At 43.4% G+C, this 13,709-nt stretch overlaps 1 protein-coding gene across 1 annotated transcript in view; it reads right to left on the bottom strand.

Moving 5' to 3' along the window:
• STK10 (serine/threonine kinase 10) overlaps positions 1 to 13,709 on the bottom strand; it is a 309,494-nt gene that overhangs the window by 35,564 nt on the left and 260,221 nt on the right. Inside the window, exon 15 of the mRNA XM_069244642.1 lies at positions 12,541 to 12,665. Within this exon, the coding sequence (XP_069100743.1) occupies positions 12,541 to 12,665 (125 nt within the window). The remainder of the gene's footprint in view (positions 1 to 12,540; positions 12,666 to 13,709) is intronic.

Raw genomic sequence — 13,709 nt, 5'->3', positions numbered from 1 at the left:
TTTTTACACAACAATTTAGCTATTAGAAGGGTATATTTTTCTAGCATTTATGTTTAATGTTTTGTTTTCTAGGTAATGAAGTGCTTGATTACAGCGTGGCTAACAGGGAGAAGCCATATTTCATTTTGGGCCGTTATGCCTAGAGTTATTTATGTTGTTGTTATCGTTACATACTTCAGCATATTGAAGTATATTATCTTTTCTCTATCCTTTCTTCACTCTACTCTGAAACAATCTACCCTATGCCACTGCACCCTACACCACTTTTCTCCACTCTGTGCCACTCTACGCCACTGCAATCTATGCTGTACCACTCCACACCACTGCAATCTATGCTATTCTACTCTAACCATTGTACACTACACCCCTGCACTCTGCCAGTGCACTATTCACCACTTTACTCAAAACCAATGCACTCTATCCCACTGCCAATCTACTCTGCACCACAGCACTCTATTCCACTGCTTTCAATGCCACTGTACTCTGCACCACAGCACTCTATGCAACTGCACTCTGTCCCACTGCACTCTTTTCTGCACCACTGCACTGTAATCTACACCACTCCACTGTAGGGCACTTCACTCTACTTTGAAATCATCTCCTCTATGCCACTGCAATCTACGCAACTCTACTCTATGCTATGCCAGTCTAATCTATCTTGCACCACTCCAATCTGCTCTGCACCGCTCTATGCTACTGCACTCTACATCACTATGCTCCACTCTGCAACAATCTACTCTTCACCACTATACAGTACTCTGCAGCAATCTACTCTATGCCACGGCACTCTATGCAACTCTAATCTACTCTGCACCTCTGTACTGTAAGCCACTTTTCTCTACTCTACATCACTGCAGTCTACACCAATGCATTCTATGCCACTCTACTCTACACCACTGCCCTTTATGACACTCTACTCTGCAACACTGCACTCTGCCACTGAACTATACTCCTCTCTACTCTGCACCACAGCACTCTACTCTGCACCGCTCAACTATATGCCACTCTACTGCACTCTACACCAGCGTACTATATGCCACTACACTCTATGCCACTCTACTCTGCATCACTGCACTCCACCACTGCACTCTACACTAGTCTACTCTACCTTGCACCACTCCACTCTACCATGCACTGCATCACTCTATGACACAGTACTCTGAACCACTGCAATCTATTCTGTGCTCCCCTCTACTCTTCACCACTCCACGCTACTGCACTGTACGCTAAACCAGTGCAGTATTCGCCAATGCACACTACACCACTTTACTCAAAACCAATGCACTCTATACCACTACACTCTACACCAATCTAGTTTGCACCACTGTACTCTATGCCACTTCACTCTAGACCACCCAACTCCACTCTATGACACTTCACTATGACATTACACTCCATGATACTAGACTCTGACACTCTATTCCATTAAACTCTAACACTTTCTCCACTCTGTAACTCCCTACACAACTCCCTATACGCCACTCCATTCCACTTTACTCCACTGTATGCCACTCCACACCACTCTATGCCACTTCATTCTACGATACTCTGCTCAATGCCACTGCACAACCCTCTACGCCACTCCAATATACAACAATGTACTGTGCTCAACAACACTCTACCCAACTTTCTCTATGCTAGTTCACGTTACTTTACTTCACTCTACTCCAGTTCACTCTTCTTTATGCCTTTCCACTCTACCACACTCTGCCACTCCACTCTATGACACTCTATTACACTGTGACACTACTCCACTCTAATACTACATTATGGCATTGGCGCTTGATTAGAGATTCAGATCTCCATTGATTGCCTTCTCACTCATATGAGACGCGAGTCCGATTTATCTTCGCCGTTATGGTTACAAGCACTCTGTAACCCTTTTAACTCAAGCTTAACGAAGGCTTAGGATGATCCTGATACTTGTCTAGGGGATCAAAATATTGTCGGCCAAAGTACCTTGACTTGAATTTGTGATATTGTACATAAGTTGGCATTAGCATAGGTACTATGAGCTAATGACTTCTTGATTCACTATTTGAGTCATTCATGTAAAAGTCGGTGTATAAAAGCTTGTAAATCATTGTTGTGGATGCTAACCTTGTAGGAAAGTAGCCTCTTTCTAGCTTGGTTACCCCCACATTTGGCCTGTTTGCCAGTGTGTTTGCATGTGTCTACTGGGATCCTGCTAATCAGGACCCCAGTAGTTATGCTCTCTCCCTTAAATTATGGTTTTTGCCTACTGGTAACCCAGTATTTCACCCAAAATTGGCATATTGGTGCCCCCTTAAGTCCCTAGTTTATGGTACTTAGGTATCCAGGGCATTGGGGTTCCAGGAGATCCATATGGGCTGCAGCATTTCTTTTGCCACCCAGAGGGAGCCCATGCAAAGGCTTCTGCAGGACTGCTATTGCAGCCTGCGTGAAAAGGTGCATGCACCCTTTCACTGCCAGTTGCACTGCACCAGGTCACTTATAAGTCACCCCTATAGCAGGCCCTCCAGCCCTGAGGGCAGGGTGCAGAGTAACTGTGTGTGAGGGCACCCCTGCACTAGCAGAGGTGCCCCCATGACCTCCAGGACCATTTTCCCAGACTTCCTGAGTGCGGGATGCCATTTTACACATGTACTTGAAATAGGTCACTACCTATTCCCAGCTACATAATGGTAACTCAGAACATAGGTATGTTTAGTATCAAACATGTTGGAATCATAACCCAAGGCTTTTGCAAGCATTGGTTGTATGATTTTATGCACTCTGGGGGCTCCTTAGAGGACCCCCAGTATTGCCATTCCAGCCTTCTGAGGTTTCCCAGGCAGCCCAGCTGCTGCCACCTCTCGGACAGGTTTCTGCCCTCCTGTTGCTTGAGAAGCTCAAGCCCATGAAGGCAGAACAAAGGATTTCCTTTGGGAGAGGGGTGTTACACCCTCTCCCTTTGGAAATAGGAGTTACAGGCTTGGGAGGGGTAGCTTCCTTCCCCAGGCCACTGGAAATGCTTTGAAGGGCACATTTGGTGAACCCTTGCATAATCCAGTCTACACCGGTTCAGGTACCCCCTGTCCCTGCTCTGGCACGAAACTGGACAAAGGAAAGGGGAGTGACCACTCCCCTGTCCATCACCACCCCAGGTGTGGTGCTCAGAGCTCCTCCAGAGGGTCCCTGTGTTTTGTCATCTTGGATTCCAAGTTGGCAGCAAACTCTGGGAGCATCTGAGTGGGCAGTGCCAGCAGGTGGTGTCTGAGCCGTCACCTGATAGGTGCTTACCTGTTTAGCTGACCAATCCCCCTTTCATGGCTATTTAGGGTCTCTCCTTTGGGAGGTTCTTCAGATTCGGATTGCAAGACTCCAGCAGGAATCCTCTGCATCCTTTACTTCACCTTCTCACTGAAGAAACTGCATCTGGACCCTCCAGGAACTTCACAAACTGCAACAACGAAGCAAAGACGACTTCTGCAACATTGTATCTTCAGCTCTTTCCAGCATATGCAACTGTTTCCCGGTCGTGCATCCTCAGAGGACAGACTGTCTTCAGCCTGCACCAGAAGAATGAACGAATCTCCCTTGGAGTGAAGGAGTCACTCCCCTGATTCAGCAGGCACCTCTCTTCAACGACGACCATCTGCTTGGGTCCCTTCTCCTGTTGAGTTGCATGGATCCTACATCACGGGTGGTGGACTGAAGTGGTCCCGATGGTCCTGACGTCCTACTGTCCAACTTTGGTGGAGGTAAGAGCTTGCCTTCCCACGCAAGACAGTAACCCTGTTCACCACGTGTTTTTCAGTTGCCAAGGCTTGTTGGCATCCTTCTATGAAATTCTTTGTGCACAATGTAATTCTGGCCCCCAGCACTCCTTCCGGCAATGCACAGCTTCCTGAGCGGTTCTCTGGCGGTGTGGGATCCTTTGTTTTTGTGCTGCGTGGGCCTCCTTTTGCAACTCCTTTGTCCCTGTGCTGGAGGACTCCTGTGCGCACTGGCTGGTCTTCGGTGGGCTCTCTGAGTTGCTGAGAGCCCCATCTGACTCCTCCTCCTGGGTAGAGTCCACCAGGTCCCTCCTGGTCCCAGGCAGTGCCATTTTCCGCTAACCGTGAGCTTTGCGTGTGCCAAGGTTTGTTGGCAGAATCCAGCGACGCAACCAGACTGCAATCATCCATCCGGTGTGGGATATCATCTGCACCAACCAGGAACCAGCAACCGTCTTCTTGGGTGCAGTACTGACTGTTGTTCTTCACCAGTGGTTCTTCTTTTGCACCTTGATTCAGGTTAGCAGGGGCTCCTGTCCTCCCTGGACTCTTCTGTGCTTCTTGGACTTTGTCCCATTCTTCCACAGGTCTTTAGGTCCAGGAATCCACCCTTTGTGTCTTGAAGTATCTTCTGGTTCTTGCATTATCTTCTTTCTCGTGTTCTTCTGTGTTCTAGGAAAGTTACTGTCATTTACTCCTGCTTTCCTGGGCTCTGAGGTGGGTTCTATTACTTACCTTTGGTGTTTTCTAATACTCCCAGCGCCCCTCTACACACCACACTTGTCTAGGTGGGAAACCGACATTCACATTCTACTTTCTTAGTATATGGTTTGTGTTTACCCTAGGCCCATTTCTAACCATTGTGATTTTCACTAATTGCACTTTTCTAACTTTTTATTGCTATTGCTGCATACTAGTGTATATAATTGGTGTATTACTTACCTCCTAAGGGAGTATAGTCTCTATGGTATTTTTGGCATTTGTGTCACTAAAATAAAGTACCTTTATTTTTGTAACACTGAGTATTTTCTTTCATGTGTGTGAGTGCTGTGTGACTACAGTGGTATTGCATGAGCTTTGCACGTCTCCTAGATAAGCCTTGGCTACAGCTACCCCTAGAGAGCCTGGCTTCTAGACACTGCCTACATTTCACTAATAAGGGATAACTGGACCTGGTATAAGGTGTAAGTACCTTAGGTACCCACTATAAACCAGGCCAGCCTCCTCTAAACCACTGTACTATATAGGTTACTTTTTACATTTTTCTTGTAATTGGTGACATTGGGTCATCCAGATAACTTGTGTAATGCCCGAATACCAGTCTTTCTCGATTTCCCCTGTTGATGTTTGTTTTCCCACTACATTTGATCTTTTATATTGTGATTGAATAAATGTATGAAACAATCCATTTGCATACTACTTTAATATCATTGTTTATGGGAGTGGTGTTGCATTTTATTCAAGGGACCCCTGTTCCTTTAAAGTTAGTTTACTGCTCCATTTTAGGACACCCTACTTACTCCATGACACTACACCACACCAGTTGATGACACATCATTCTCCTTTATGCCATTAACTTTGAGCCATGCTGAATAGTAGTCTCACTAGTGTACAGCATGGCTAAAACACATTGGCAAAGGCAATAGAACTTGCATAGGCGAGACCTATTGGCTTTGCCAATGCTTGTTTATAAGGTATGAACTTCAAGGTGACTTGCAATATCCTTATGTACGCAGGGGGTATTTTACCCCATATAATACATGGTCACACCACCAACTTTCCCACAAACCACTTAAAACCTTAGTGCACAGCTTCTGACATTCAAAGCTATGAAAGTAGAGCAGAAGAAAGAAAAGCAACATTCCATTTTTTGCTTTAAACAGCTGCATTAATTATGCTCTGTGACCTGGTCTGCCTTTTACCTTGGCTGCTAGCTCTGGCAGAAGGCATTGTAATGTCAGAACTCGACTGTAATAACCCTATCATAGTCATTTTCCGATGTCTTTTCTTTATAATCAGTGAATGTCTTTTCTTTACACGCAGTGACTTGGTGCATCACAAACAGCCTTTCTAGAGAAATTAGTGACTGCAGTTTATACAGAGATTAGAGAATCCATGTTTATATAGCCTGTAACTGCAAGAGCTTCTTCAGTTGAAATGCTTCTAGTTATGACTGATGTGGAGCTGAGCTGCCCAAGATCACACACAGGAGTAGAAGTGTTATTAGAACTATGGTTTCCGAGCACAGTTTACAACTCTTGTTCGTAATCGCTTTTGATATCTCCAGTGCGGTTCCAATTGGCATGAGGCGAAGAGCAAGGTGGGTGTGGGGCGCAAAGGGTATGTTCTTCCTTTTTACCCTCCTACCTTTATTTGCTTGGTGCATGAAGATGCAAGGTTAATCAACATGTTATTTTCACATTTTAGCTCATTACTTTGTGAATGTAAATAACAATTAAAGATACTTTCAGACTGTGAAAACATGCCTTCCTTTCTCCCTTTTTCACTTCCAATATATATGATTGTGTATATTTATCGGAGCCTGCAGTTCGTAAACAACGAGCAATTTGTATAGTGTTGATTGAAAGTCCCCAAGGCTGTCCCTGTCCCCCCCAGAAATGTATTGTCTCCTACGCCCCTGCCTTTGACACAACTAACAGATGCCTTATCACGTATTGGACGTTACGATAAAAGTTCTGGCCCTGGGACGTAATTTTCACTTAACTCATGGGATTTCGTCCCAGCTGTTTGTCTTGGGTAATATTCTTGTAGCTTGGGAATATTTTTGATACTGATGGAAGCCAGGAATAGCTTCCCACAAGTCTGAAGAGGAAAACAGATACGAACAGTTTTCCCCAATTCAAAGCCAGTCCCACAGCTGTCTCGCTAATATCACTAAACAAGGCAAAAGTGATGCATGCACAAAATCTTCCACTTACACAATGGATACAATTCAGTTAAGTTCATGGACTTTCTGCCACAACCAGGAGTACCTTTAACTTAGGCAACAGATGAACCATTTGTTAAGACGTCCTTTAGAGTCCATAATGAGACAACACTTAAACCTGGGGAGGAGAACCCGAACCTGCCTAATCCTTGTTGCCGTATTTGGAGGCGACCTTGAAAAATGTGTCCCTGAAGTAGGAATGCAATAGCGGCCATCTACACGTTTGTGCAAAGCCAGCTGTTGTGCAAAACCTGAACGTGAAATTGTATGAAATGTACTTCCTTAAATTCATAACCAGGAAACTTTCCCGATTTCTCACTGGCCCTTGTGTAAGATGAGAAATGCTGGGCTACTTTTGCGAAGTGATTTCATCCACAAGGCAAAAGTAACATTGACTAAGTTTTTTCAACTGTCTTTCACAGAATTTAGGCAACCATAGTCGCAGCCGAACAACAATAGTGGAACACGTAGCTCATGCGGAAACCAAAGATAAAACAAGCATTGCCAATGTCAGGTTCTAAAGTAATGCTGCATGGTTCTGTGAGGCATTTATTACGATGGAAATATATATATATATATATGCGTTTATCTTTTTAAAGCAATTTGCAGAGCACACAAATTTCGTTACTCCATGAACGAGTAGTTCATTCATTTCAGAGTTTTTCTTTTTGAGACTTTTAGCTCCAATATTACAGTAGGGCCAGCAGAACTACAAATCCCAGAATGAAACGGAAAAAACACCCCTGCGCTGAATGAGCTACACCGGATGGAAATGGGACACAAGAGATCTCTGCATTTGAGATACGAGCAGATGGGCACGTTTTTGTGCAAAGATACCGGAGACCTGTTTTGCTTACGATTTAAAACACCAATGACGACGTGTTTTTTTAATAGCTCTTTTGATTATTCTTTTTTTTAAAGGGGGCAATATTTGTTTTTTGTTCGCACTGGCATACATGCCAAAAAGGGTGGGGGGGGGTGGGGGGGGGCTCTCGAATGATGTTGGCCTAATCTGCAGTCTGAAGCAAAGGCAGCAAATTTGAAAAGACGGAATGAAACCCCCCGAAGTCCTGATAACACGAAACACTAAAAAGGGCAGTCAGAGTCGAACGAGCCTAAAAGTCAGTTTCTACGTGGTCTCCAGTTTTGCCCCTGCTTATTCAGAGTAAAAAGGAGAAACGCCCTATACTTCTTTAAAGCAGCGATAACTACTTGCTATCAGAACTTGTAGCCAATGTAACTATGAAGCCTGCCTCTTCAGCGGCATCTAGTGGCCACTTGAAGAAACAGCAACCTTGCGATAATTGCTTCCTGAGTTCAAGGTGGAGCTCTGAACGTCAAAAAAAGGAGGCATATTTTATTTTTCCCTGCCAAGCCACCAGCAGCACTCACTGTAGGTGAGCTAATGTAGGCAGACCGTGACAGGTCGCGACGTTAAAAGATCCCATGTTGGGATTTGACGGCTGAGCCCGGACATAGGCCTGTATCTTAAAAGGCGTGTTAGGGTGGGGCAATCCCATAAACAGAAGAACCAGCGTTGCGCGAACCTTTCCGGCAGTCCAGCCAACCTCAGATGCCTTCTGTGGCTTGATGTGCCAAGTCTGGTCAAAAAGTAAAGTTTGCCACGAGCAGAAGCTGTGGGCACTGCGCTGGATACAAAGAACTTGAAATGGGAGTGGCAGAGACGGAAAATCTAATGTGGCGGGTTAAACTACAGATCTAGGTCTATCGGGTGAAAGCAGAGACTTTTTAAGGCAAGGTGGGATCTGGCCGAGGGCCCCAGCCTTTCAATGAGCACCATGATAGATCGGGCTCTGTTCTCCACACAGCCCTGCCCGGATTACCTTGAATGATTTTTAAACATAGATTGGTTAAAATACAATTTCTTTCAATTTGTTTTTAATACGGGAAAAAAAGTCGGATTCTAATACAAATATTTCGTAGAGAAATGTTAAGTTTATTTTTCAGCACCATGCAAAATCCATAGAAAAGTGCCTTTTAGATAAAAGCAGGACCTCACATATGAGAAATGGCAGTGGATTGCAGAGATGTATTTTCAATAACATTAGTGAGCTGCTGCTAGATTACAATATTGAAAACATGCATCCCTATCCCTGAATATTACATAGAAACATTTAGAATTTGGACCAATCTGCCTGAGCATCGTCAGTGACCTAGCCAAAGAAGGCATAAAAAAGCTGAAATTAGATCGTCATTTCAAAAATGTTCCAAACAGGGGCCTCCAACATATGTTTGGCCCAGGGCCCTCAAAATCCTTAAGATGTTCCTGGGTTCCTGTTCCTTGCTTTCCATATTGGCCGGGCTGAATGTAATGAAAACTACATCAGCACCTTTTTTACGACTATTTGGGAAAGTCACCACCATTGATGATTAAAGGAGGTAGAAAATATACTCGTGCATTTGTGAGTGGGCAGTGTTTCAACAAGTAGTGCTATACACAGAAATGTATTGGTACACAAGGATTGTAGTGCACACGAAGAGTGGCATGGGGCACACATACACCTGGAAGCTGAGGCAAATACACTTTTAGGCTTTCAACTGATTAGGAGAGGACTGAGTAGACGTACTCGAGTGTCACTGGTTGCACATTCACCTTGCATTAGTACACTGGTGGCTCTCAACATTTTGAACATGTGGATCACTGAGGATGGGACTGCACAGAGCCTCACACACAAACAATAGTGACCTCCTAGGTTACTGCAATTTCTCAATATGTGGAAGAGACAAAAAAGCAGGCTTCTGAGTGATGGCAGCAGGATTTCCAGAGTGCAGACGGAGTATCACTCGAGAATGGTATTGGAACAACTCTCATATTCACTCACTCTTCCTTATACATTCATCTTAGTGATTTGAGCACCCCTCACCCCCACCCACCCAGAGATATGTCATTAAGCTACATATTACTCTCACCTTAACTGTTCAGGTTCTCTCAGCCACAGAAGCTCTCAAAATGATGTCCTGCTGGAAATGGAACACTGCACGTACCGCCTCCCGACAGAGGGAAGCTTGCTTTGCTACTGCCATGCTGTCCTTATTCTGTGAAGCAGCGAAGCCTGCACTGCTGCTGCCTGACTGTACCTGTCCAGTGATGGAAAAAAGCTTGTGCTACCTTAACTATAACTGTCTGCCCAAGGTGTAGCTGTTGTATAAAGAGGGGCCTTTCCACTGCTGTTGCCCCATCACACGGAAAAAAGGATATTTTGAATGTACTTACGTTACCTGGCCAGGCCCCTCAGAAGCTTTTACTGATTCTGGGGCCTGGATGAACAAGATTCTTACCTCGGGTAACACCTTGTTTGGTACAGACTCTCTAGCTACAGATTCCTTACCTTAGAATAATCCTCGGGCATCAGACTGGATCCTTAAGTGTTTTGAGCCGTACCCCTGTGCTCTAGTAGGTTGTGTCTTTCCGTAATCCTTTTGACAGTTTATATCACCCTTATGAGTTTGATTTCTATTTCAAAATACAAACACTCTTGGGTTGAAATGTGAAATTCGGCATTTGGTGCATTGTCATCTGTTACAAAAAAACTACACTACTTTAGCTGTGTCACTATGTGCACTGTCAATGTGCTATGAGCTATCATTGATTTTGAACCACTGTATTATTTTTGATTGGAATATACATTTGAAAAAAGCATGTACACCTTACTTATGTGATTTATTCTATTTTAAAAAGTCTTGTGTGTATTAGACATTGGCCCTTATGTTAGGTAGGTCAGCATTAATCTTCCTACGTGAGCACATAAATATATGGAAATTCTGTAAGAGGTTTGGCTGTTCCTTGCAGGAGTTTTGTACTTCTTGTATGTCTGTCAGTGCATTAACATCACACAAAAGTCCTTTCACACCTCTCACTCACTTTTTAGTGTGTTAGCTAATTGTGTAGTACCTTTATATGTGGGAGAATGGAGTGATGTTCCTTCTGCTACTGCCACACATTCTTTTTTTATACTCTGTATGAGGGAAGTAGGGAAGGTTGAGCTTGGGCTATCCATGTTGCACCAACCTTGTGCTGTGCAGCTTGGTGTAAATTATTGCGCATAATGATGATGATCATAATAATAGTAATGCAGGGTTTACTTTTAGTTTTGCACGTCAAACAATCTGTTTTTTAAATTAACTAAGTGAAGGAAACATGTTAAAACCTAGCCAATACTGATACCATTTTCAGCTTTTCAAATGTAAGCAATATAATATAAAAAACAGATCAGGGGATTACAAAGAGAAACCACGAGGATATCCTCGAATGTTGGTATCCTTTACCTTAATGCCAAAGTGCAGAGGTGTGAAATGCAAAATAAAATGTATTATCAGGCTTTTTGCTTTTTTTCTTGTACGCAGTCACAAGTTGACCAGCCCAGTGGGCGAGAGGATAGAGACAGCCTTTCAGATGCTAATGGGAGCATCTCCTGCTAATGGGCTATCATTAACACTCCTTCCAAAACTTGCATGCTAAAAGAGCTTACTTACCAGAACAGTCAGAGGATCATTAGTTTGAAGTGTCGAGAGTCACAGAGAAAGGAAAATTAATGACCTGTTACACCTACTTCTCAAGCCTATCCAAGGGGCTTGCGTGATTTAAGTGGCACATTTACAACACCAATGTGATGTGCCTTGGACTAAATAAGTGCAGCACATGCTGGGGGTGCTGCCCTGCGAGGGTTACCAGTGTATAAGTACACTTTAGACAGTATATGCAACCAACACATCACAGACACACCATATTGTTGTTGGGCATCACCACTCACAATAGCACAACCGAAGAAGATATATCCTCATTGTCTTTCAACATGACACATTAACAGGCCGTTTTACATGTTGTTCAAAAGGGTAATCTGTCACAATAGCGATGGAGTAACCGCTCCGCCAACATAATTGTCCGCATGCCCGATTTGAATACAGATGGACCTTTGGTGTAACGACGACAGAGAATAATCTGTCTTCGCTGTCGTTACACCCTTCTGACCTCCTCTGACTGAGTACAAGGAGTCGGAGTTGGCCCTGTATGTTTGTCGCCCTTATTTAGAAGAGGGGACATAGAGATCAATTTTCACTGCCCGTCACCGCCAGTAAAACCCTCACAGTAAGGAACACTGAAAACTGAAAAATACACCCGTCGCCATGGGAGAGGACTGATACACACATTATGTGGTGAGTGGAACATCTGGACTTGTTGGATGTTTGGAACAGTGGCTGTATTTGCTAGAGTGATGTGCGACTCTCATACATGTATTCAATTTCCATGAGTGGTAATTAAATGGTGGTTGCTAGATTGGGTCTGGTTGGGGAAGATTGGCTTTAAGGGCAGTACAAATGCTGGGAGTTAAGATATGGGGCACATGTCACAGAGGTATGGTTTTCCGATACGGAGGAGTGAGTAGGCTGAGGGCTTGGTATCAGAAGATGGCACAAGTTGGTTTAGTGACAGTAATAACGTAATTTGATGCACAGTGAAATTTGGGCAGCAGCCAATATGACAAAGATGCAAGAGATTCCTGGTGTGAAAGACCATTCTGGAAGGGGTGTTGATCTTGATCATGTAGCCTGCATTTATGGTTAACCAGGACTCCTCTCCCACTGACCTAAGCAATTATGGTCTTCTATATAGGCCCAAATTAAATTTCAAGCTATGACACTCAAGGCTAAAAGAATAACCACACTTACATTTGTGATAAACTAAGATGTCATTATGTTGATTAAATCTATATAGGAGGCTAGGATCAGAGTAAAACAAGCCATTTTACTGAACGGTCCCTACACAACACCCTTGACGAGAGAGTGACAAAACATAGTCCGTGATCTGTTTCCGCAAGGGTTGGGTGGTGTTACCTTTCCGTGCTTGCAGACCAGCTCATGTCTATGAAGGAAGTACTGCTCCTTCAGCTGCTGCTTGACCAGCTGATGCCGCTCATGCAGGTGCCGCTCCTCGAGGTCCCAAGTCACCGATTCACGCTCTGGTGATGAAAAGTGACAGTCAATCATAAAAGAGTGAAGGCACTTTGGAAATGTAGTAGTCGGTTATGAAATGTAAGTGCCTGGCTTTCTATTAAGCTATTCCACCTTGAATTTCAAGTAACCACACTTTTGAAATGAATACGTAAACTTTACCAAAGTTTAAGTTTCCTTGTAGTGACAACAGGCCAGACGATGCGCGCGGCAAATGAGTTTTTTATTTTACATAAATGAGCACAAATAAATCTCACATTTCACTATTCCGTCAATAGATAGAGCTTGTTGGACAAATTCTAAATGAAAAAAACATTTATGTGGTATTTTTTATTCAGTATTGTTGTAAAATGAGAAATTATGTATTTATTTGAATATTTTGTATATACAGGAGTTCATTTTTAAAAACTATTAGAGGTGTTTTTAACATTTATATCTGGTATATATTTTTTACTATATAATAAATTATAATTCTTTGAACTTTAGTGAGAGAGGTAATGTGTTTTTTTTTTTTTTTTTTAACACAGTTGCATGTTGCCCAAGTTGTGTACTCATTCGAGATGGTGATTTGTTTAATGGAGATGTAAAGATTCAAGCAAAGCACTAAAGGGAAATCTTTTTTGTTCAGTTGCAAATTACCCTGTCCCTTTTGGTTATCAGGGGCGACTCTCCTTTTCTTTGGAGTCTGCCATATGTTACCGCTGACTTTCTTCTCAAAGGAATATTACACCTACACATACAGTGCACAGTGCAGCGTAATATGCTAACCACTGTAGATTGTGGGGTGCTGCCTTGACTCACTAGAGGCTAAACATGAGTGAATCATGATACCCCTTGCCTTAATACTAACATTAAACAGCATATCAGCATATATGGTTCATGGAATGGCAGTTTTTCCTGTACATTTGTTCTAACCAAATAGATTTAACCAAAACGAAGATCCAAAGGGATACATGTGTGCTGTAAGTTAAAATCACATGGCGGAAGCCTCGTGACTATTAGTAGTAAACCCTCTGTAAAGAAATTGGTACATGCCATCTGTGAGGCAGGAA

The sequence above is a fragment of the Pleurodeles waltl genome, chromosome 7, assembly GCF_031143425.1.
Source record: "Pleurodeles waltl isolate 20211129_DDA chromosome 7, aPleWal1.hap1.20221129, whole genome shotgun sequence".
NCBI classification, from domain to species: domain Eukaryota; kingdom Metazoa; phylum Chordata; class Amphibia; order Caudata; family Salamandridae; genus Pleurodeles; species Pleurodeles waltl.
Note: the sequence above shows the minus strand (reverse complement) of the source record. Positions and strands in the feature narration are given on the sequence as shown.